Source organism: Galeopterus variegatus, unplaced genomic scaffold (assembly GCF_000696425.1).
Source record: "Galeopterus variegatus unplaced genomic scaffold, G_variegatus-3.0.2 Scaffold4400, whole genome shotgun sequence".
Taxonomy (NCBI): domain Eukaryota; kingdom Metazoa; phylum Chordata; class Mammalia; order Dermoptera; family Cynocephalidae; genus Galeopterus; species Galeopterus variegatus.
Genome location: NW_007730511.1, coordinates 16,041 through 40,711, shown reverse-complemented (window position 1 = coordinate 40,711; position 24,671 = coordinate 16,041). Strand labels below are relative to the sequence as shown.

At 51.4% G+C, this 24,671-nt stretch overlaps 1 protein-coding gene across 2 annotated transcripts; it reads right to left on the bottom strand.

Annotated features, from left to right (window-relative positions):
• Positions 1-251: 251 nt before the first annotated feature.
• PTPRN (protein tyrosine phosphatase, receptor type, N) lies at positions 252-21,100 on the bottom strand. 2 transcript variants are annotated; one of them, XM_008587449.1, is made up of 23 exons: positions 20,930-21,100; positions 19,469-19,519; positions 19,118-19,231; positions 13,571-13,667; positions 12,363-12,624; positions 11,924-12,278; positions 11,257-11,388; positions 10,619-10,653; positions 9,649-9,923; positions 9,362-9,448; positions 8,974-9,053; positions 8,721-8,785; positions 7,540-7,758; positions 6,877-7,077; positions 6,629-6,776; positions 6,390-6,463; positions 6,069-6,146; positions 5,850-5,969; positions 4,750-4,916; positions 2,121-2,174; positions 1,431-1,495; positions 1,143-1,216; positions 252-926 (listed from the first exon to the last, which is right to left on the bottom strand). In XM_008587449.1, the coding sequence occupies exons 1-23, from the start codon at positions 21,042-21,044 to the stop codon at positions 855-857; spliced, it is 2,940 nt and encodes a 979-aa protein (XP_008585671.1). In that variant the 5' UTR covers positions 21,045-21,100; the 3' UTR covers positions 252-854. The 2 variants fall into 2 exon arrangements, with proteins under 2 accessions (XP_008585671.1, XP_008585670.1); XM_008587448.1 differs by lacking the exon at positions 20,930-21,100 and having other exon boundaries at positions 19,469-19,546.
• Between the last annotated feature and the right edge of the window lie 3,571 nt (positions 21,101-24,671).

Sequence of the window (24,671 nt, the reverse complement as noted above, 5' to 3'; positions counted from 1 at the left end):
ACCCGACTGCCTCATTTTCAGTAGCTACTATTCAAACCCAGGAGAGCCTGACTCCACAGCCAGCACTCTCCCCAGACTGAGGCTGGGGCTGGAGTCTGGAAGCAGAGCAGACAAATGTAAACCCGACTGCCTCATTTTCAGTAGCTACTATTCAAACCCAGGAGAGCCTGACTCCACAGCAAGCACTCTCCCCAGACTGAGGCTGGGGCTGGAGTCTGGAAGCAGAGCAGACAAATGTGTAGGAGTCCGGGTTGCAGCTGCACAGACAACACACTAACTTTATTCACATAGATACAAAAGTAGATTTTTCTAGAAATGTTCTCTTGTGCCAGAGGGAGAGCAGTTGAGCGGCGCGTGGCAGGAGGTTGGTGGGAGGAGGCCTGAGGGTGAGGGCAGGGAAGGCAGAGTGCCAGAGTGTGGGTCAAGGAGCCAGGCCAGGGTGGCAGGGGCTGGGAAAGCAGCAGAAGCCAGGCCTGGTGAACCTCCACCCTGTGCTGTCCACACTGGAGGGTGGGAGAGTGCACCTGACGTGTTGGGAGCATCCAGAGCCACCAAGAGTGTGGCCAGGGAACTTAGGCAGGAGAAGGCTCCATGTAGAATTGCTGCCCATGTCCTTTGCTCTCCTCCTGGCCCACTGCTGGCTCCCCCGTGGGATGCCCTGGGCTCCGCATGTGGGGCTGCGCAGGCCTGCCCCTTCCCACCTCCCCTTCCTTACCTACTCCTCTTGGAAGGGCTGGGCAGGCCCATGGGGGCCAAGATGGCAGGTGAGGGGTTGAGGAGTGGGGCACAGATAGATGCTCACACAGGCAAAGAGGGGATGGAGGCTGGCTGCCCACTGAGGGGCCCTGTGGGTCTCACTGGGGTAGGGCCTTGAGGATGGCATTCACCTCCTCTGCCACCGCCGTCAGGGCAAATTCAAACTGGTCCTGGGGAAGGACAGTGGCAGGAGGGTCATGGGGAGGCCTGGCTTCTACTACTGCCCCAGGGGTAACTTTGGGGGAAAGCACTGGGCAGGTCCCATGGGAGAAGCGGAGTCCTCCTGGGGGAGGTACAGAGGCAGGTGGCAGAGGCAGGCTGCTGCTGGTTTCCCTGGGGTGCTAGGGAAGGATGGCAGCTAGGGTTAGGCAGGGAGGCACAGTCACCTTAGAGCGGACGAGGCCAGGTCGTTGGTCACGGACGTGCTCCAGGGTGGCAGCGATGTCGATCTCCTTCACTCCTGGAGATGGGGAAGAGGGGCACAGGGCTGCTCAGAGGGTGTCCAGAGGTGGATAGGACCCAGAGAGCCTGGGCATCCTGGGGTGGGAAGCTTGAAGGATTGGGCAAGGCCTGGAGGTGTGACAACCTGCTCCTCCACAAGCTCCTAGGACCCTGGTGCTGGGGGGACTCTAATCAGGGCCCGGGGCTGCAGGCACTGTGGAGACAGTCCTCACCCTTTGCCATACGGTTCAGTACCATGTCGATGAGTATGTAGGTGCCAGTCCTCCCTGCACCGTCACTGAAACAGGAGTTGGAAACAAGGCTGAGCTCAGGACCCAGCAGAAAGGGGAAGGGACAGAGGAGACATGGAGGTTTAGGGTGAGACGGACACTGGTTGATTCATTAGGGTTGGCTAGGGGAGGGTGGGAGTGAGCCGGATGAGGGAAAGGGTGTGGCACCTGGAGCCCTGCCTGGGAGACAGTGACCCGTGGGGTGTCACTTGGGCACTGGGACAACTGAAAAGGAGAGCCGAGGCTCAGCCCTGAGGTGGAGGCTGTAGGAAGGAACGGGAACGGGCCTCTACAGCCTGTGGCCAGGCTTTAGTTCCACCAACTTGTTGTGTAAAGGGCCGGACAGTAAATATTTTCGATTCTGTGGGCCACATATAGTCTCTGTCAGACATTCTTTTTTTTTCCTTCAACCATTCAAAAATGTGAACACCATTCTTAGCTCATGGGCTATTAAAACAACAGGTGGTGTGCCAGCGGGGGCCCAGCAGCTACAGTCTGCTGGCACCAAGGGGACAGGCAGACAAGGACCAGAGAGAGGGCGGGAATCAGGAGTGCCCCACCCCAGGGCCCACCGGCCTGGGCTGCCTTGTCCCCTTCTGACCCCAGCACCACCCCCAGCCCCTCACCACCCACCTGCAGTGCACGATGACGGGGCAGGAGCGGCCCCGGTAGCACTTGTTCACCTTCCTGCAACAAGAAACGGCTGTGAGGGCCAGAGGGCACCAGCCGAGAGGGAAGGGAAGCCGGACACGCCCCGGTGGGCCTCCCTGTCTTCCTCTTCTCCCCGCATACCCAGGGCAGAGGGGGAAGAGGGTTGGAGAAAGCAGTGAGAGCTGGAAGCAAAGAACCAGAGCTGGTGTGGGTGGCACTGGGCTTGCCTTGTCACTGCCACTTACGAGCTATGAGCCCAAGCTATGCACCTGGAACAACTGACTTAACCTCTTTGAGCCTCAGTTTGCTTATCTGTAAGATGGGGGACAATGATATAGTAACCTTATCCTTAGGGTTCTTACAACAATTACGAGATAATCCATGTAAAAAACTAAGTGCAAGGTCTGGCACACAGTAGGTGCTCAATAAATGGTAGCTGCTATTAATGATAATACCTAATAATATTAACAGCCGCCTCTGCCAGAAGTCCAAGGGGGATAGGTTTTCTGGTGACTTCAAGGATGTCAGTCTTGCCACATCCCTACTGTGCCCCTTTGCCATCCTCTTCAACCACCCAGGCTCTTCCCTTCCCCACTCGGGCTCCTTGTGGTCCTCACCAGCTGTGGTGTCAGGTAGCCCTGGGCAGAGTTTTTCTGGCCAGGGGAGGACAATCCCTCGACTCTGAACATTGTGCTGCTGTCTCCCTGGATCAGCCTCGCCTCAGCCCAGGCATTGTGTGGCTGGGTTATATTCAGACTTGGGTCCACTTGGATCTCAGACCCTTCTCTGGTGTCCCTGACCACAGTCCAACAAGGAGCAGGGGTTTCTTCCTTCCTCAATGGCCCCATACCCCTTTGTCCCGTATGACCTTCCTCCTTTGAGAGTCGCAGGAGCCACGTGACTTTGAGAGGTTTTACAGGGGTCCATATGGTTTTCTAGCACACCGGCTGGTGCGTCAGAGGGCTGGGGTTGAACAGTAGTCACAACAGTGGTTTCCAGTCATTTAATAATAATGGTAATATATGGTATCTAGAATTAACTGAGCCCTTGCTATGTGCCAGATACTTACTTCCCTAAAGTATGTGTCAAACATCCTCATTTCACAGAGGGAGGTCAAGGAACTTGCTCGGGCTTACTGCTAGGACATCTTTTATTAATTTGCCTTCACCAAACTGCATTTATTAAGCAACAATTAATTTTTTCTGGATGTCTCATGCCAACTAAGTTTACATAATTCCAGGCTAAAGCAAAGAAACCTTTCAGCTTACCTGTGCAGCCTTAAAACAGATCCATGCACTAGTTCTCTCAGGATTTTTAAAATGTGGAAAAAAAGAAATAGCTCCAATACCCTGGCATTGCTTTCAAGATGTCTGTGCCTCAGGCCCCAGGGACCCCAGTTAGAAACCATTGTCCTGAGGTTCAGAAACTATACCCAGGTCCTCACCCCCAGCTCTGCTCCTCTGCCCAGCACATGGACACCTCAGGCCAGCCTGGCAAGGGACAGGGAAGCAGGAGAAGGCTGCAGTGCGGTGGGGTCCCTGCCCGTGGTGGCAGGCTTCTCAGCCAGCTGTCTGGGGCGGGAAAAGGCAGGGGATGCTGGAGGCCTGGCCTGGTCTTGGTTTCAGAACAGGTGTCAGAACAGACTGAGTCCCTCAGTTAGCTTCCTGTCCCAGACCCCACCTGCTCTGAGTCCCCAGGAATTCAGAGACCCTCCTGCACTCCCTTGGATAGTTTTTGTCCCTTCCTGTACCCCCTGCCCCAGCTCAGGGTGGTCCCTGAGTCCACCTGGCCTGGCTGTTCTGTCCATGCAGCGGCCACACCTGCCAATGATCACTTTTGTGACTATGCAACTGGAGTGAGAATACTAGCTGCAGATCACAAAAATGACACTGGCAGCCGTGAGGGAGAGAGAAAGACAGAGAGAGGGAAGGACAGAGACAGGGAGAGACAGACAAAAAGGCAGAGACGGGAGGGAGGTGGAGGAAAACAGGAAGAAAGAGTGATAGAGACAGAGAGATGGGGAGAGCGGAGAGGGAAAGGAAGAAAGAGGAAAGGAGGAAGAGAGTGAAAAACAGAAAGAAACAGAAATAGAGGCAGAGAGGCAGGGAGAGGCATAAAGGAGGGGACGTGGGCACGAGGGAGTGAGAGAAAGCGGGAAACGACAAGACAGAGAATAGTGTCGTTGGCCTGGAGAGGGCTGGACACAGAAAGGACAGACAGGAAGCAGGCGCCACACAGAGGGACAGACAGAACGGCGGGGGGTGAGTGCTGGGGGCACCGCTAGACACGGAGGACCCTGCTTAGGGAAGCGGGTGAAGGAGAGGGCGCGGGCACGGCAAGCCGGGAGAGAACGGGCGCGAGGGGCAGGCGGAACAGCGGAGGAGCCGGCCACGGAGCGGGACCCCGGGGCGTGGGGGGACGGGCGCAGCCAGACAGAGCCCTCGTCCCGGTCTGGGGGGTGGAGGGTAGAAGGGAGCGGCCAGGGGTCAGGGGCTGGGGCTCCAGGTCCGAGCGGGGCCCCAGGAGAGCCGGGGGGCCGGGGCGTGGCGGGGACCCCGCTGCCGCCGCCGCCGCCGCGCGCGCTCTCCCGGGGGCGCCGCGGGGCGCTCACCTGCGGAAGTCCAGCAGCGGGCGCGTGGAGGCGGGGGTGCCCTCTGCCGGCCAGCTGAGGAAGTGGAACTGCGTGAGCGTGCGCGTCTCCTGCGTCTGCACGTTCTTCAGGTAGAAGCTCCGCACCAGGAAGTCCTCGCACCAGATGTGCTCCGACACCAGGTTCACCTGCCCGGCAGGGCGCCGCGGCCTGAGCGCCGCCGGCCTCCACCGCCGGCCTTCTCGGCCCCTCCGGATCCTCCCAGCCTCCCGGGCCGCTTCACGTTCCAAGTCCTCCAGGAAGCGTCCCCGCTCCCGTTCGTCCCCCAGGATCCCCGGCAGGCTGTGTCACTGATCTACTGCTCGGGGCACTGGTAGCTTCCCATCTAGACACAGCTATTCCCGTGAGCAACTTGAGGTCGGAGTTTCTCCTTCCTCCGCCACACGGGGTGGCTACCAAAGTGTCTGCGCTACACGCACGGTAAACGTTGATGAAATTCTGTAGTGTATTTGGTTTTCTTCATTAATCATGAGCAGGACCAATAAAGGCTTTTTAAAAAGACTGTTGAGGGCTCATTTGGTGATGAGAAGCTGCTGTTGTGTTCGTGAGGTCTCTTGTCTTGCAGGGGGGTCTCCTCCCACTTGCCTGGAATTTCCTCCTCCTCCTGCTTTACCTCTCTGCCCAGTTCCCGCCCACCTAACCTCTCTCCTAATGAAGGAGTTTGTTTCTATTTTACATAAGCAGCATATATAACTGGTGGTACTTCTTTCTTTGCTTTGGCCACCAGGAAACTCAGAGCTAAATGAAGCTCAATTAAAAGAGGTCTTCATCTCGGTGGTTGGGTATACATATCTTCCCTGTTTTGTGGATTCTTGGCTCTTAGCTTCTTGCCTCAGTTTTAGTGGTTTTATTGTTTTATTTCTGTAGCTTTATCATAAGTCCCTACGAATGCTTTTGGCCCTACACCAGACACACACACACATGCGTACATGTGTGTATGTGAATATACGTGCGGATGCCTGTATACATTTATATTACATATATTATATTCATATATGTATGAAAGGCCACCACTCACTTTCCCCACTCCCATCATCCCCTTGCTGCAGGGTCCTGCTGACCTCATATATGTGGTAGAGGGAGGAGCCCTCATCTGGCCAGTAGCGGTCACACTGCTTGATGCCATCCTCTACCAGTGGGGTCAGCATGACGATGACAGTGCAGCCACTCTCCCACACCATCTAGGGACAGAGTCCCAGGTAAGTTCCACTCTAAGAGGCTGGCCCTGACTGGCCACAAGGGACTCTATCCCTAGAGAAGCCCTCCCCCCGAGAGCCCACCTGCCAGAAGTCTGCGATGGTATGGGACAGCGGTCCCTGTGTAGCTATGTAGGCTGGCATCCGAGGGTCATGCTCAATCTGGGGCAGAGAAGATACATCATGAGTCAGAATGGGAAATGCCACTGTGGAGAGGCTTGGTCAAAGAGAGTGGGCCAAGGTCTGGGGAGAGCTGAGCACCACCCACCCCCATGTCCATGCTGGGATACTAGATCCCACAACTCCAGGACCTTAGGTGGGGTGGGAGGTCAGCACAGGGGAATGGAGTGTATAGGGACAGGATCAAGCTGGGCAGAGGTGGGGGCTGGAATCAGGGCCACTCACGATTGGGCTGGCGTTGATGTAATCACTCCGAGAAGGGCTGCTCTCCACTTTCAGCTTGATGCGGGCATGGTCATCTGTACAGACCCCATATCCCACCACAGATGGCCCTCCAGTCATTGGAGTCCGAGCACCTCTGCCACTCAGCCTGTGCCAGGAACCCAGCCACTTCCCCCAAGCCTTCCCCCAGAGCTCCCAGCAGAGAGATTGCCGGGCCAGGTCGGCCAACAGGGCTCACTCACAGGGCAGGAAGTCAGGATGGCGGTTCTTCTTGATGTTGCCCTCCCCCTGTGCAGTGGCACAGGTGTTTGGCTCTGCTTGGTAGGCACACAGGGCCTGCCACTCCTTGGCCAGGCGGTCCCGGTTCCGCAGGTGGTCCTCCATGTATGCCTGCAGGGCCACCACAGCTGGCTCTGGCCATACTGCCAGTCCTGCCTCTCCCACCCTCCTGTCTGTCCCCTCACCCTCTGGGCCCAGGCCTTGTCCTGACCAGAATCATGTGTCCTGTGGAGATGTCCATGTTGGCTTGGGCAGGCTCCTCGCACCAGGATGGCGTGCTGCTGTGGGAGCTGGGGCTGGCCTGGGCTGCATCACTGAACTGGGAGGACACACTGCTCACCCGCGAAGGCTCTGGTGGACCCTCTGCTCGGTTGAACAGGGACTTTGTGGCCATATGCTGGCGGCACAGGTCCTGCAGAAGAAGGATCAGGCGGGGTCTGAGGGTCCCCTGAAGCCTTTCAACAGGGCCCTGGGTTAAAGTTTTGGGGCCTCTAGGCTCATCCTCCATTGATTTTAAATGAAACCCATTTCCTCTGGGGTAGCATCTTCTGTCGTGGCCCTCATCCTTTTCAGGATTGTTCTGCTTGGGTGGTGCTTATGACAACCCCATATGTCACAGAGTGGAATCCCAGGACCGCAGAATCATAGCATTGGAAAGAACCTAGGGAACCATCTGCTCCCAATTCCCACCCATTCAAAAATGCCACCCAGCACCCCTAGTGAGGGCTTCTCCACCCTCTGCCTGGACATTCCCAGGGACGTCCATTCCCAGGGGGCTCACTCACTATTCAATTTCCACCCTCATTCCATGCAAGACCCAGACTCCCAAGCCCCTTGCATTTCTTCTCCTCAACAAGTTTCTGGGGCTGCACACCTGGTACTCAAAGGTAGTGTCACCATGGGCCCCCTCAGGCCCCAGGGCTGCCAGGCGTTCCTTGTCTCGCTGCCGCACATGCTGCCGCACACACAGAGCCACTGCCAGAGCTACCAGTAGCCCAGCCACACCCGCCAGGGCCACCAGAGTAAGCAGCACTGAGCGCATGGGAGAGGTGCTGTGGGCTGGTCGGGGAAGGACTGCAGCTGCCTCCTCCCTCTGTGGGAACAAGGCTAGAATCAGGGGAGCAGTGGCGGGGGAGATTTAGGAGCGGCTCCTCTCCCTGGTCCCATGGCACGCTCCCTGCTAGGACATCTCCCAAGGCAAAGCTAGGAGGGTAGGGGTATGGCAGTACAGGCAGAAGGGCTCAGACCCTCCTTCTCAATCTCTGCCAGACCAACTCCACCACGCTACAGAGCCAGAGATTTAGTGGTGACCCCCATCAGGAGTGTTTTATTTGTTTTTGGTTTTGTTTTTTTTATAAAGATGGCCGGTAAGGAGATCTTAACCCTTAACTTGCTGTTGTCAACACTACCCTCTCCCAATTGAGCTAACCGGCCATCCCTATATAGGGATCCGAACCCATGGCCTTGGTGTTATCAGTACCACACTCTCCCAAGTGAGCCACGGGCTGGCCCTCATCAGGAGTGTTTGAATTTAAAAATGGACACAGAGAAGTGGACAGAGAACCCAAGGAATTGAATCAGTGTTGGGTGCAGAATAGGAACATATTTTGGGTATAATGCCTTTCTGTGTAAGGTTTTTCTTGGAATTTAGAGACGCTCCACAAGGCTAAGAGCATCTCAGCTGCTTCCTACAGAAGGCTGGTGCTGCAGGGAGGAGGAGCCACCGGGGCCATCTGGTGGTCGGACAGAGAACTGCATGGGGAGGGGCTGTTTCGGTGAAGGCGGGCAGCAAGGCAAAGGAGGGTTTTGTTTGCCTGTTTGTTTGGGGTTTTTTTGGCAGTTGGCTGATATGGGGATCCAAACCCTCGACCGTGGTGTTATCAGTACCATGCTCTAGCCAGCCGAGCTAACTGGCCAGCCCCAAATATGAGGTTTTATATTCGAATATGAGGTTTCAAATAGAGTTCCGTTCCAGTTTTCCGTCAAGTTTGCCTCCATCTCTTGTGGGCAACATTGGCCCTCTGGGTTTTGACCGATTTTCCGGTTAGTGCATACCTGTCCCACTCCTGTCTGCAAGATCTGGAGCCCTGTCTGTGCTTCCAGTTCGGACTTCACCAGACCTGCAGGGAGGATGCAAGTCAGGCTCTATCCAGCCCCATGTGGTCTCCATCCCATGTCATGCTATGCCAGGTGGCTGACAGGGCCGATGGGTTTGGGAATATTTCAAGGGGGCATTCACCACAGGCCTGAATATATCCTGGGCTGGGGCTGGAGCCAACCCAGGGGTTGGGGTTGGGGCAGGATTTACCAGCTTGCTGGGTCACATCACCCAAAGAGAGGTTCTGCTCATTGTGCCGGATGCGGAAGGTGAGGGCTGGTCCCACCACACTGTCAAACAGGAGCAATGTTACTGCCCCACCGACCCCAGATTCTAAAAGAGAGGCCAGCTCTGGCCTTCTCCCCATCAGAGGACTGGGCTGGAGCAGATCAGGGATGCCCTACAGTGGCATCTGAAGCCAGGAAAATACTGGATAGGACCAGCAGCAGGGCTAGGTGTGGCTGTACCTTCAACACAGCTGGCAGCATCTCTGACCCCAGAACTTGTTTCCCCTTTCTCCTGGAGCCCCTCCAGCCCCTTCATTGCTAAAGCTGCCTTCTGGATCCCTGTCGCCACCCCAGCAAGATACCAGCCCCACCTGATGTTGATGAAGCTGCCTGAGGACATGTGCACATGTTCAGCCAGGATCTCCAGCAGCTTCACTCCTGCAGCCAGGCTCAGGGGCCTGGGGATGGGGGACAGGTGGAGGAAGGAAAGTGGGAACGCTCTTAGTCACTTCCTTGAAACAGGCCACCTCCAGGGGTACAGAGCAGCCCACCACCTCCCTGTCTCCTTCACACCTCGATTTCTGCTCTCTGCTTTCTGCAAGGCAGGCCCGCCCAACCCCCAGGTGACTGGAAGGCTTCCCCAGGCTGGAACCCTTACTTCTGGTCAGTGATGATATAGCCATACTCTTCTGCTGATGGCTGAGCTGAGGGCTGTCCTGCCACTGTGGGCTGGCTCTGGGCTAGTGGACTTTTCTTCTCCAGCAGGACAGTCGTGGTAGGGGGGCTGGCAGCTTTGGGGAGCTCAGAGGAGCCAGGGCTCAGCACCTGCTGGACTTTACTGGAGGCGGGGCTGGCAGTGGGGTGTTCAGGCAGGGAGGGTGTGGGGGGTGGAGGCTCTGCTGTGTCTCCGCCCTGCACTTGCTCCTCCATTGTCTGTTTAGAAGAGAGGATGGAGGTGTGGCCTCTGGACAGTGGAGGGGCTTGAGGAAGGGGATCCACACCCTGGACTCTGAGCTCTTTGCATTGGAGCTTGGGACTTATTTAGCTTTCTCCTTCCAGGGCCTAATGTGGTGTTTGGCACAGAGAGGGCACCCAGAAAATGTGAGCCAAGAGGATCAATGAAAGAATGAAGGATTGAATGAGTTGAACATGGTCTGTAATAATCCAGAGGATGGGGCTGGAGTGGAAAGAACCTCTGGAGCAAGAGAAGCTGGGGTGTGGGTTGAAGATGAACAGAGAGGCAATGGTATTTAAATTTTTGTTTAGCCACAAAAGTCTTAGAAGTTTGACATGTGAAACAGATAGAAGCAGAGCTCCTCTGGCTACAGGGGCTCAGAGCCTGCCTGCTGGCAACTTCCCTCTTGCCCTAGGAATCCTCAGAGCATGGACATAAATGGCTACAGTGAAAAGAGCAGTGAATCAAGAATTCTGGCTTCCAGTCCCAGCTCTGCCATCAACTTCACGTGAGACCTTAGGCTATGATTTGCAGTCTCTGGGCCTTAGTTTCTTTAGAATTAGGGATTGGAGAATACAGATTCTGGGTTCTGATCCCAAGATTTAGGTTTCGGCAAGGGGGTGTGTTGTGTTGACATTGGGCATGTGTGGGTCAGGGGGTGCTGGGAACTCACTTTCTTGATATCAGCTCCAACATTTACAGCCCCTCCTGTAGAGACAGGAAAACCAAGAGTCTGGGAAAAGGGCCAAGGCCAAGGTCCACACAAAACAGGTGGGAGAAAGGGCCAGAGACCCTAAGCCTGGAACACCTGCTTTGGCCTCTTTCCTCTGTCAGTGATCACAGCCCTGTCACTGGTCTCATCCTAAGCATGGCCTCATTCCTCTTGGCTTCCTCCTTATAATTCATTGTTTTATCAACTCCTTGCTCTGTCACTGGCCACACCTCTCAAAGCTATTCTTTGTTCAGTCTTCCCTCTCTCCATCACTTATTGGCTTCTCCCAGCACTGGCCAATTCGCTCCTTAGGTCATCATTATCATCCACCCACCCTTCTCGATGCCTCCTCATCCCTGCTCACACCCTCTGTTGGCTTCTCTTTCCATTACTTTCATCTCTAGTTTTTCCCCAGTCTAACTCCTCAGCTCACCACCCTTGCTCCTTGCTCTTTGCTGACAATGACCCTGTGTCTCAAAAGAACTCTCTTCCCTTGACTCTGACTCTTCCCCTCCCAGCTGCTCAGTGTGGCCTTGAGAGGTGGGGCAGGCAGCCTCCATGGAGCTGGGAGTTGCTGGTCTCTCTGCATGGACACTCACCCAGATTTCTTCCTGCACCCTTGGGCAGCGGCTGTAGCAGGGTCAAGAGGGTGGAGAGCTGCTCAGGGGTCAGCTGCCGCAGCTCCACCCCATAACCAGCCAGCACAGCAGCCACTTTCTGCAGAGTCACGTCTGCTGAGAGCCAGACACAGAGCTTAGGGTTGATGGCAGGGTGAACTTGTGGGGTGCAGATAGGTGGGGTGGGGTGGGAGGGGACTACACATTTAAGAGCTTCTTCCTAAACCCGAGGACACTGATGCCCTCCCCTTCCAAGCCCCTGTCCACACTTTGGGGGAAAGACCTTCCTGGGGCCAACATCAAACGAGGGGACTACACATTTAAGAGCTTCTTCCTAAACCCGAGGACACTGATGCCCTCCCCTTCCCAGCCCCTGTCCACACTTTGGGGGAAAGACCTTCCTGGGGCCAACATCAAACTTCGGGCCCATCAAGGACATCCTGACTCTCCATCTGCAGAATAGTCATGTCAGCTCTGCTCCCCACTGTGTCCCCACTGCCTACCTAGTGCCTGGCATAGATCAGCTTGTCAGTAGACACGAATGACTTTAAGGACAAGGTAACAAATGCATGAATAATCAGGAAGGAGCCCCAATAGTTCCCCCAAAGGAGCCGCCACAGGCAGGAAGGTGGATACTGAGGACTGTTACCTGGTTGCACTGCTGGGGAAGCAGGCTTCTCCCTGCGACCCCCTTGTCCTTCCTCCTCATAGCCCTCTGAAGAGTCCTCTGCTCTGCTGCTGTCCCCTTGCTCGGGCAGCCGTGGAGCCCTGGCCCTGCTGAGCATTGGCAACTCCTGGGCTAGGTAAAGCAGCTCTGAGTCCTGGAAAAGCTGAGCAGGTGAAGGCCCTGGAAGGTTCCCATAGGGGTGGCTAGGATGGGCCCCAAACATGCCCTTGGAGGCAGTTCTGCTGAAGAGGGCAGGGGCTTCAATCTTGGTCAGGGGGACAACGCTGACCATCCCTGGAGAGCTCTCTGAGCCCTGGGAGCCATCGCGAGAGCCAAACTGTGGGAAACCAGAGATCTGGGTAAGAGCAGAAGTCAGGGCTGGGTGATTGGGGTTGGGGTGGGGCCAGAGTCAAGGGCTCACCTGGTGGAACAGGTAGGGCTGCAGTAAGGCAGGTTCATAACTCAGGGCAGGGTGGGGAGGCTGTGGGGGCAGTAGCAGATGCTCCAAGATAGGGGGCAGCAGCTCAGCCTGCAGAGAGGACAGGGAGGAGCCTGCCCCAGCTCCACCCCCACCTACTGGAGGTCGAGGAAGCCGGTGCTGGGCAGCAGGGGTGGAACCAGTGGGGATGCCCTGTAAAAGCAGCTCCCCAGTGGGACTTGGTCTCCTGGGCAGCAAGCCAGATCTGGGGAGGAAAGCAAAATGCATGTGTGTTGTGTGTGTGTGTGTGTTGTGTGTGTGTGTGTGTGTGTGTGTGTCTGTGTGTTTTGACTGTTTGGGGCATGGCTTAGGAACCTACAAGGCAGAGATAGTGGTCATACACACTCAGCAATTTAGAGGAGGCCTGACCTCTTAAGAAATAAAGTGGCCTTAGGAGAAGAGAGATGGGTTAGGTGGGCATGGGGATGGGCCAGAGGGCGGAGCCTGGGGCAGAGGTATCTGCCTCCCTGGTGAGCATGCCTGGACCCTTGAGACACAGCTGCAGAGGCTAGGGAAGCACAAGGCTGGGGATGGAGAAGGGGAGGACAGGAGCAGGGGAAGGCAGCTGGGAAGCTCTCTAGATGGATAATGGCTGCAGCTTGCCCAGCTGCCCTATGTGCCATGTCCCCACATCTGGCTCTCCAAATGCATATTCAAACATACAGGACTTTCTCCCACCCCCACCCTAGCCACTAAGCCTTCATCCCAGTGTCATCATCTGAGCTCCATGGAGTTCACTTACTTAACTCTGCTTTGCAGGGTCTGAATGTGCCTTGAGAGGCCCTAACCACAAAAAGATGATGGTACATCCTGCCATATGTAATTCCACGTAGTAATGAAACTGAACATGAAGCAACTTCAGTCCAACAAAATTCTAATTTGTCTCTGATGACTACTTTGATGCTTCTTTTAAAATATCCAGTGTCAACATTTTTCAAAACATTTTTTAAATGCCCCTATTTTTCTACAACCCCAAGGATGAACTCAGCTCCTGCTAGGTGTGTGAGCATGTCTGAGAGCAACCATTCCTGAATCTCTTTAACCTGTGCCCCAGCCTGCTGACCTTGGTGCCCACTTCTTTCTCCCTTCCTTCCATCCATCAGGAAGACCACAGACACACCAGCCTCACCATGTCGAGAAAGGCTGCCTACCTGTCCCTTGGACGGGGATCTGGGGGGCGGAGCCTGGGGATGCGCTCCATCTCCTGGGAGATCACATACTGGGTGAGGTCATCATGCCAGGACAATCCTGTTAGGGGGAAGGATAGGGTGAGTTTGGCTCGAGAGTTGATGGGCCCAGTAACAGGAGCCATGGAGATCAGAAGTGCACCCCCTATCCTGCAGTGCATTGGGTTTGTCACAGCAGAAGGGCAGTGTAGGAGGTCCGGAGACCTGGTGGGTGATCCGAGTTGTCCTCTTCTCACTCTCAGGTACAGCTTTTGGAGTTAGACTGCCTGGATTTGAATCCTGCCTCTGACACTGACCAATTGTGTGACCTTGGGCAAGTTACTAAACCTCTCCACGTCTCAATCTCTCATCTGTAAAATGGGGATTTATACCTCCTAAGATTGTTGTGATAATTAAATTAACAATATCAAATGGTTAGAATAGTTATTGTAACTTAATGAACTTTCAACAAATGCTATTATTATCATAATTATTATTACTATTATTATTATTCTTCTTTTTGTTGATCCTGAACCTCGGGGTTTTTTATTTGTAAAGTGGGATAATACATATTTCATGGGCCTGTTGTGAAGATCAACTGTGAAAGTGCTTAGAAAACACTCAAGCACTGTACACACGTTTTAAACACCTATACCGTTCTCATCGTTGTTGTCATTGTCAGCATTATCACCATCGTCATTATCATCATCATTTTAACTGAGGCAGATGTCCCGTTTGACCCTTTCCCCTCATGAAACCGCCCTCAGGAAAGGTCGGTTACCTATTCTAATGGAATCATTTCCCACTCTCCACCCCTATTTTTTCTTCCCTGCTTCTGGAATTATCATCTGTGCTGCTCATATTCTGAAATCTACCAACATTCATGCCTGCCTTCTTGCCTATTAACATCAGATAAGTTATCTGTGTTCCTATTTAAAGCCATATTTCCTCCACTTCAGCACTAGATTTCATCCCCTCTCTTCTACTCAAGTACATCCTCCCTGCAGTTCTCCCTTATTTCCTACATCATCACTTTCCCTGTTCTCCACTGAATAATTCCCATTAGCATAAAAACATGATGCAAATTCTTTCATCTTAAAAAAATACTACTCGACTCCATTTTCCCCTTCAGCTATTATTACCCCCTTTCTTTGCTTTTCTTTGCAGCAAGACTTCTTGAAAGAGTTACCTATACTGGCTGTATCCAATTCCTTTCCTTCCATTTCCTCTTAATCCACTCTATTCAGGATTTTGTTCCCAACTATCCTACCAATGCTGCTGTCATCGAGGTCACCAGTGACTTCTATTTTTTTTTTCTTTTAAAGATGACCAGTAAGGGGATCTTAACCCTTGACTTGGTGTTGTCAGCACCACACTCACCCAGTGAGGGAACCGGCCATCCCTATATGGGATCCGAACCCGTGGCCTTGGTGTTATCAGCACCGCACTCTACCGAGTGAGCCATGGGCCGGCCTGTTATTAGCTTCTAATAGTTTCCCTGTGTAGTGGATTGAATTATGTCCCCCCAAAACTCCCTGGAGCTTGAATTGTGTCCCCCCAAGTTGTATGTGTTGAAACTTAGCCCCTACTGTGACTATTAAGAGGGTGGGAAATCCTATTACGGTAATTGAAAGGTGGAGCCTTAAAGAGGTGATTGGATTGTAGGACCATGCAGTAGTGAATGGATTAAAAATGATGGTCAGGGCATGGTTCTGAGGGCTTTAAAAGGAGAGAGTGTCTCTCTTGCTTGCTCTCTCTGCTTCCACCATCTTGCAATGTGAGACCTCTGGTTCACTGTTGCCACCACCAGATGGACTTTGGACTTCCCAGCCTCAGAAACTGTAAGCAATAAATTTCATTTTCTTTATAAATCACCCAGTCTCAGGTATTCTGTTATAGCAACACAATATGGACTAATACAGAAAATTGATACCAAGGAGTGTGGTGTTGCTAACAACAAATACTTGAAAATGTGGAAGCAGCTTTGGAACTGTTGATGAGAGGCTGGAGGAATTTGGAGGAATAGGCTAGAAAAAGCCTAGATAGTAGTGAAAGCTTAGAAGACAAGAAGGCCCGGGCCAGCCCGGTGGCGCACTGCTACAGTGCGCCGCTTGGGAGCGCGGTGGCGCTCCTGCCGAGGGTTCGGATCCCACATACAGACCGGTTCCCGCCACTGGCTGAGCAAGGGGCGGGCGCAGCACCGAGGGTTGCGATCCCGTTGCCGGTCCCAGTCCGGTACGGGCGCGACACTGAGGGTTGCGGTCCATTGCCGGACACGAAGAAAAGGGGGAAAAAAAAAAAAAAAGAAGACGAGAAGGCCAGAGAAAGTTTTAGAGATTGTTTAAATGGTGGTGAGCAGAATGCTGATAGACATATGGACTGTAAAGGCCATTCTAAGGAGGTCTCAGATAAAAATAAGAAGGAGTTTTTCAGAAACCGGGGCAAAGATCAACCATGCTATGAATTGGTAAGAAACTCTGCTGCATTGTGTCCATGCTCTAGGACTTTGTGGAAGTTGGAACTTAGGAGTTGTGAATCAGAGTATCTGGCAGAAGAAATTTCTAAGCAGCAAAGCATTAAGGAAGCCACATGGCTACTTGCAATAGCCTATGCTGAGTTATGGCAGCAAAGGCATGACATAAAGCCAGAATTTAAAAGGGAAGCAGTGTAAAAATTTAGAAAATTTGCAGCCTAGGGTCAGCCCGTGGCTCACTTGAGAGAGCGTGGTGCTGACAACACCAAGTCAAGGGTTAAGATCCCCTTACCACTCATTTTTTTAAAAAGAGGAAAGAAAAAAGAAAATTTGCAGCCTGGCCATGTGGTAGAGAAGCAGAGAGCATGCAATGGTGCAGCCCAGTGACCATTAGCTAAAAAGATTGGTGCAAAGAAAAGGGATTATCAAGAGAAGAGGGAAAGGGCCCTGAAGGCACTGGAGAAGCCTCTGGGGCCAATCCTTCCATCTCAGGTCCAAAGACCTAGAGAGGCAGAATGGTCTTGGGGAACAGGCCTGAGGCACCCTCCATAGACTCACTGCTCAGGACCACCTTGGGAAGCTGCTTCCCACACCAGCACGCCAGCTGCTTTGGCTGCTTCAGCCATGGCTAAATTGGTCCGAGGTGTGGCTGGACCCGCCACTTTGGAAGATACAAGCCAGAAGACTTGGCAGCATCCATGTGGTGTTAAGTCTTCAGGCTCACAGAATGCCAGAACTGTGGAGGCTTGGGAGCCTTCACCCCAATTTCAAAGGATGTATGGAAAAGTCTGGGGGCCTAAGAAGAGATCTGTTGCAGGAGCAGAGTCACTGCAGACAGCCTTCACCAGAGCAACGCTGAGCAGAAATGTGGGGTCAGAGTTGCAGCAGAGAAACCCCATCAGTGCCATGCCTAGTGAAGCCGTGAGAGCAGGACTGCTATGGAGACCCGAGATCTGTGGAGCTACCAGAGTGGAACACCAGCCTGGGAGAGGTAAAGTGTGGCCTGAGCTCAGGAAAGCCACTAGAGCAGAACTGCCCAAGGACTTGGGGACCCAACCCCCACACCAGTGTTCAGAGGAAGTCGAACATGGAGTTAAGGTACATTATTTGCCAGCTTTGAGATTTAACATCTGCCCTGCTGGGTTTCAGACTTGTTTGAGGCTTGTTACCCCTTTCTTTTAGCCTATTTCTCCCTTTTGGAATGGGAATATGTACCCTATGATTGTCCCACCATTGTATCTTGGAAATAGATAACATATTGATTTTATAGATAGGACTTTGAACTTTGGACTTTTGAGTTGAAACAAGACTGTAGGGATGAAATGAACGTATTTACATGTGAAAAGGACATGAGTTTGGGGCGGAGGGGCAGTAGGTAGTGGATTGAATTATGTCCCCCCAAAACTCCCTGGAGCTTGAATTGTGTCCCCCCAAGTTCTATGTATTAGAAACTTAGCCCCCACTGTGACTATTAAGAGGGTGGGAAATCCTATTATTGTAATTGAAAGGTGGAGCCTTGAAGAGGTGATTAGATTTTAGGACTATGCCATAGTGAATGGATTAAAAATGGTGGTCAGGGCGTGGTTCTGATGGCTTTAAAAGGAGAGAGTGTCTCTCTTGCTCGCTCTGTTCTCTCTACTTCCACCATCTTGCAATATGAGACTTCTGTTCACTGTTGCCACCACCAGATGGACTTTGGACTTCACAGCCTCAGAAACTGTAAGCAATAAATTTCATTTTCTTTGTAAATCACGCAGTCTCAGGTGTTATAGCAACACAAAACAGACTAATACACCCTGCTTCAACCCTCGACTCCCTACATTCTATTCTCAACACAGCAGCAAGAGTTATGCTTTTTTTTTTTTTTTTTTTTTCCTTTTTGGTGTCCGGCAACGGATTGCAACCCTCAGTGTCGCGCCCGTACCAGACCGGGACCAGTAACGGGATCGCAACCCTCGGTGTTGCGCCCGCACCTCACTCAGCCAGTGAGCGGGAACCAGTCTGTATGTGGGATCCGAACCCTCGGCGGGAGCACCACCGTGCTCCCAAGCAGCGCACTGTAGCAGTGTGCCACCGGGCCTGCCGAAGAGTTATGCTTTTAAAGTAGAAGTTCGACCACACACCCCTATACTGAGAACCTTGTAATGGTTTCCTCTCTTACTCAGAGTAAGGCCAGTGTCCATACAGTCTCCCATAAGGCGCTACAATGATCTCCGTCTCTTCCCTCACTACCTACCTGACTGCATCTTCTGCTCTTCCTCTCCATCACTTCTCTACAGTCACCTGGCTTCCATGGCTTTCCTCATACTTGTGCTCCTGCCTTAAGGCTTTTATCCTAGCTGTTTTGTCTGCCTAAAACATTCTTCCCCTGATAACCCTTTGGCAAACTCCCCCACCTCCTTAAAGTCTGTTCTAATTTCACAGTCTCAGTAGGTCTACCTTGATCACCCAATTTAATGCTGAAGCTTCCTACCTCACAGTTTCTGATCCCTTTATCCTGCTATAGTATTCCGTGACACTTATCACCTTCTAACATACTACATACTTTCTAATTTATATAGTGAATTCCCCCCTTTTCTCCCCCAAATGTAAACCCCAGTAGGCATAGATATCTGTTTTATTCCCTGATACTTCCTAAACACCTAAAACTATGCCTGCCACATAATAAGTCCTCGATAAACTCATTGAATGAGTGAATTGGATGAGTGGGGCATTCTCTAGCTGAGGGCCTCAGGATTCATGGCTCTGTAGCACTCAGACAGTAGCAGAAAGAGGGGCTGGTCCTAAAGAGATGGATACAGGCCTCTTACAGTGACTTCTTCTAGAAGCCTCCTCTGGGCTCCTTCAGAGAGTCTAAATGTGAATATCCCATCTCTAGGGTTCCACCCTCACTCCCGTCTTATCTTCTTCTCCAGCAACATCTGGAAAAGTGAGGCTCCAGAAGTGGATGTGATAGGAATGTTCCATGAAGAGAAATCCTTGGGTCAGGTGGCCCCTCAATTTCCCACTCATATCAAATCAAGTTTCAGTCTCTCTCTTCCAGTGCACCCAGACCTCACCTTGGGACATGAGTTGTCGGAGAACACCTTGTAAGCGTTGGAGAACTGGGGAGGTGACTTGCAAAAGGGGCCGGGCCTGCCCCACTCCCACCTGGCACTGTCCAAACAAGCCATCTAGGAGCACAAAAGTCGTGTCAGCAGGGGGCTTGAACAAGAGGCCTTCCAAATGCAGGTTATAAGTGGACAGCACTCTCTCCATTTCCTCTCCTGGCTTCAGAGCTCTGCTCCTCCAGGCCAGTCCCCCCTTTCCCCAAGCCCAGTAGCCCCCCTCCCTTCTGGGCCTCCTTTTCACCCGTTTGTTTTTTATTGTATACCCCCATCTTGTGAGTCTTATGCCTGGGCCTCACTCACCCTGAATACAGACTTCGAGGTGAGAGCAGAGTCTGCGGTCAAACAGACAGCCTGTAGAAGGACAGGTGAGCAGAGGCTCAGACACCCACACACAGAAAGGTCAGATGGATGGACAGGCTGGGATAGGGGGAAGGACATGGGGTCAAGCTAAAGAAGGCTTTAAACGGGGAGGAGAGTAGAGAAGAGGCTTGGAATTCTTAAAAGAAGGAAGCATGGGATCTGGCTTTGGAATTTAAGATCTATGAGTCTGGATCCTTAAAAACCTCAGTTTGCTTAACAGTGATGGGGAGAAAAAGCCTTCCGGGTGCACGGAGGGAGTGGCGGAGGAGGATTATACACTTGTGTTCTCACACAATTGCTGTGGGGAGGTTTTGACCAAATTCTGGGGAAAAAGGAACTTTCCTTTCCAAATCTCCAAAAGCATCCTAACTCAGAAGAGTTGGAAAGCCTAGCACACCTCCCCGCTGTGGAGGAAAGGGGTAAGGGTGGGGTGTCTTCAAGGCAGCGCTCCCCACATTGTCGCATGCCCATGGGCCTCCCTGGAGCTGTCCGCGGTGCTGAAACCCTGAGCCTGACCCGTCAAGGGCTCGCCTGGAGGTAGTTACGGGTGAGAAGGGGTGACAGGTCGAGAGGCCTCCACAAGACCTGACCCCTCGTTTCATCCTGCCAATCCACAGCGTCACAGGAAGTACCCAGCATTGGCCTCCAAGCCCGGGTGGGGAAAGAGGGCGCCACACGGCGAGGCTGCGCCCTTTCCCCCACGCGCCATCCTCCCACCTCCACCCCCGGTCCGTGAGTCAGCGCTGACTGTCTCTGTCCACACAGATGTGAGTCAGCACCGTGCCTGGCTGTGGGGAGGGGGCCAGGAGGGGACCCTCCCTTCTCCATCCGCTTCTGCCTCCTCCCCCAGCTTTCCCTCTCTTTATAGATCAGATCGCAGCAATCGGCCTCTCAAGGCTTAAAGAGAAACCCTGGCTCCTCTCTCGGCCCAACCCTCCACTGGGAGCTGGGACCCCATGCCTGCGGCCGGTCTCCGGCTCCTAGGCTCCTACCGCCCGGAGCTCCCCTTCTTCTCCGCCCCCTCCCTGCTCCCCCGCCTCCCATTCTTTAGCGCCGGTCACCACCGCCTTGGCGCCTCAGTGAGACTTGCTTCTCCCATGGCCTCATAGCCTGTCTCTAAGTCCCTCTCCCCACATGCACCCCCAGTCCTCCTCCTGAACCCTCGGTCTTCGCCTGAACCCACTCCTCTTGGGTCCCGCCCCCGTATTGCCAGCCCCACCTCCAGGCCTACGCCCCTTTCCTCCCACACGCCCCCATCTTCCTCATCTCATAGTGCCTTCCCCCACCCGACCCCACCCCACATGCGTCTTCCACATATTCTACCTGAGCTTCCTACCTTTGTGACACTTCCCCCTAACCCTGCCCCCGGCCCCATATTCCCCCCCCAAGTTTCCTCCTGACCGTGGGCACTAATGGCGCTGCAGCCCCCCGGGCGGCTGCTGAGCAGCAGGAGGCCGAGGAGCAGCCGAAGACCCCCGGATCCCCCGGGACCCCCAGGCCGCCGCGGGCGCCGCATCCTTCCTCCTTCCGAGCTCGGAGCGTTGGTTCCCCCGCCAGAGCCGCAGCGACGCCGGCGGGAGCCTGCCAGAGGGGCCCAGGCGGGGCCTGCCTCTCCCCTCCCACCTCGGAGGCGGGGTCTGCACACCCGTCTCTCCGCAACTCGGCCAACCGCGGGCGAATGGTGACGGCATCTCCACCCCCGGCTCTTACGCTTATTTGCGTCACACGTGGCGTAAGAGCCCTGTCCTAGCGGGGGACCTACTCAACCCAACCCTCCTCCACCAAATAGCGACTCTCTAGAATTCCCACTGGGCCCCACCCCTCTCCTCTATCTCCTGGTCCCAAGTTGGGTGGGGGCCAGGAAAGATACGTGGGTCGGGGTGCATAAACACTAAGGTGAGGAGTGTAAAAGAGAATAGAATAGGTACTCCTATGCATCTTCATTACGGCACTGGTGTCATCCTAAAGAGCAGGAATGGTTAGGCGAGCGTACCTGGATTCCAGTTCTAACAGTGCCGCCTACTAGCGGTATAACCTCGGGGAAGTTGCTTAACCTGTCTGCAACCAAGTTTCCTGCCCCGTAAAGGTGATAGTGGTACCCACCTCACAAGGGGGTTGTGAGGATTATGTGAGTCAAAATCCTGTGGATCACTTAGAACGATGGCTGGACTTGCCCTTTCTAAACACTCGATAAGAATTAGGGTTTTTTTTGTTTGTTTGTTTTTAAAAGATGACCGGTAAGGAGGTCTTAACCCTTGACTTGGTGTTGTCAGCACCAGGCTCTCCCAGCTAAGCCACGGGCCGGCCCTGATAAGTATCAGTTTTTGTTATTAACTTTGACCCTCCCTTCTCTTGCCCTCTCCCACCATGAGCCTATCAACAATCTTAAGGTTTCTACCTGCAAAATATTTACCACCTTTCTCCGTCCTCACCACCCGATCTAAACCACTGTGCTCTTTCATCACGACTTTAGCAGTAATCACCTAACTGGTCTTTTGCTTCCACTCTTCTTACCCAATAGTGGGGAAAATTCTAAGGTTAAAATCTGATCACTTTACTCTCTTGCTTTGCAGTAAAATTAAAAAAAGGGGGGGGGGACTGTAGTGCATAATGGATATTCATACACTCATCATCTAGACTTGGCAGTCTTTTGCCGTATTTCCTTCTTTTTAGTATTTAAACATAAATGATAGACGTCATGTTTCTCCTAGAAATATTTAAATATACATCTTCAAGAAATAAAGACATTTTCTCACACAATCAAAATGCTATTATGACTTATAAAATTTTCAATAATCCCCTACTATCATTTAATGTTCAATTCATATACAAATTTCTCAAATTGTTTCAGAAGATGCCCTTCTCAGCTGCTTTGCTCAAAATAGAAGTCAGCCAAGGACTACCATTGTATTTGGTTATATCTTTAAATTAGCATAGACACCATATCCCTCACCCCCATTTTTGACATTGTCTTGTTAAGAGGCTAGGTCAATTCTTCTTTAGAACTCCCCACCTTTTGTGTTTGATTGTTTTCTCGTGATGTATTTCCCTGTATTGCTACTGTGTATAATCTATATATTCCCTGTATTTCCTGTAGACTACAAGTTATACCTGAAATCTTAGATTGGATTAGATTAAACATTTTGAACAGGAAAATACCTCTGATTGCATCATTTCAGGAAGTGCATGGCTGTCTCACTATTAATGATGCTAAAATTGATCATTGGTTTAAGGTAGAGACAGCCAGATCTCTGTAGGTAAAGTTGTTTTCCTAATGTGACCAGCATGTAATTTGTGGGATGATACTTTGGCACCGTGATAATATCTAGTTCTCCATCAACTTTTTACCTAATGGCTTTACTGTTCATTGATGACCCTCAACTAAATTATTTCATTAGAGATTGCATAATGGTAATTTTTTAAATTCTATCATTCTTTTTACATTTACTAGCTGATACTGTTTTGTAGGGAAGGGCTTTCTCTCATCATCTGGCTTAGTTACCCTGAAATACAATTCCAGTGGGAAAGGTAGCATCCATTCTTTTTTTTTTTCTTTAACTACCCATTTGTAGAGTAAGGAGTTGTTGTAGTGTAATAGTTACCTCTAACAGTGACAAATAAGTTTTTAAGAAATATTTTCTATGATTTTTCTTTTTTGAGTATCTGTGGAAGTATGGATTTTTGTATATTCGGTGTGTATAAATTAATTATGATAATTATTCTTTTTGATATTTAAATTGTCTCAGATTAAGCAGTGAAAGCTCATTTAAGCTCTCTGGCATCCTTTAGAAACATCCCGTTAATCATTAAAAGCTCCCTTGCTTTCTGACACTCCAAGATGTACCAGGTTCCTCTTTTGATCCCTGCCGCAGACATGGAAGCAGCCATTCCTTAAAAGAGACTTAGTAGCTTTTGGTAAAGACTGATTTAAAAGACCACAATCTGAGTTTTAGGGTGAGAATAGCTATTGAGATGATGTTACTTCTAGACCCTTTCAGTGCACAGAGCTAGGATATTGGGATACACACACACACACACACACAGATATTTCCAGTGAAAATTTAACTGATTTTTACTGAACTCTTGACTTTATACTTGCAGCTCTTTATTCTTACCCTGAAAATTTTGGTTCCTAATGACATTAACATAATCACTTGTATATTTAATCTTACAATATACATACAATAATTTACAAATAATAATAATACAAATATTACTCTACTAACAAAACAATGAATAAAGTTTAGGATTTGGGGCAGTTTATTTTGTTCTTAGAATATAACCGCTAGAGGGCTGGTCTGTTAGCTCAATTGGTAGAGTGGGGTGCTAATAATACCAAGGTCAAGGGTTCAAATCCCCAAGCCAGGCAGCCGCCAAAAAAAAAAAGGGATTTAATTCTAGAAATATATGCCTTCAAAATACTGTGTTCTAAAGTCGTTTAAAATAGTTCTTTTGTTTGTGTAGTTATGTTTACCAATTTGATATGTAATTAGGGTTTTTTGCTTCACTTTGCTTTCAATGTTAGTGTTTGCTTTTTTATTCTTTGCATAATTTTATTTTTTGAACAATGTAAAGTATTTACATATTGGCATTGTCCAAAATCAAAACTATGTGACTATGTGATAAGATCTTCTCAGATAAGTCTTCTCTGCATCTCCCACAATTCCCCCTGTCATCTTTACCACTTCACCCCATTTATTTCCTTTTATAAAACTTTGTAAATTGTGAAATATAAATGTGCAAAGCAAAAATGAACAGCTCAAATAAATGGTCACAAACTGAACACTCATGTAACCCAGGTCAAGAAATAGAACATTTTCACACCCCAGAAGTCTTATTGTGTCCCCCAGTCATTACCTCTTCCCAAAGGTAACCATTATCCATTCTATTGTTGACCATGTTTCTTTGCTTTTCTTTACAGTTTTATAACCTGAGCATGTACCTCTAACTACGGATGAATTTTGATAACTGCTCTTGCGTTATCATGAATGCTGTGAATATGTATACCTTCTACATGTTTCCTATTGCACATGTGTGTTGGGGAAGCAGATAGCTTCAAACAACCTTACAGGGAGGGACTCGGTGAAACAAATACCCTATTTTCACCTTTATTTTTTCCCTCTGGTCTCCTTTTGGCTATTCC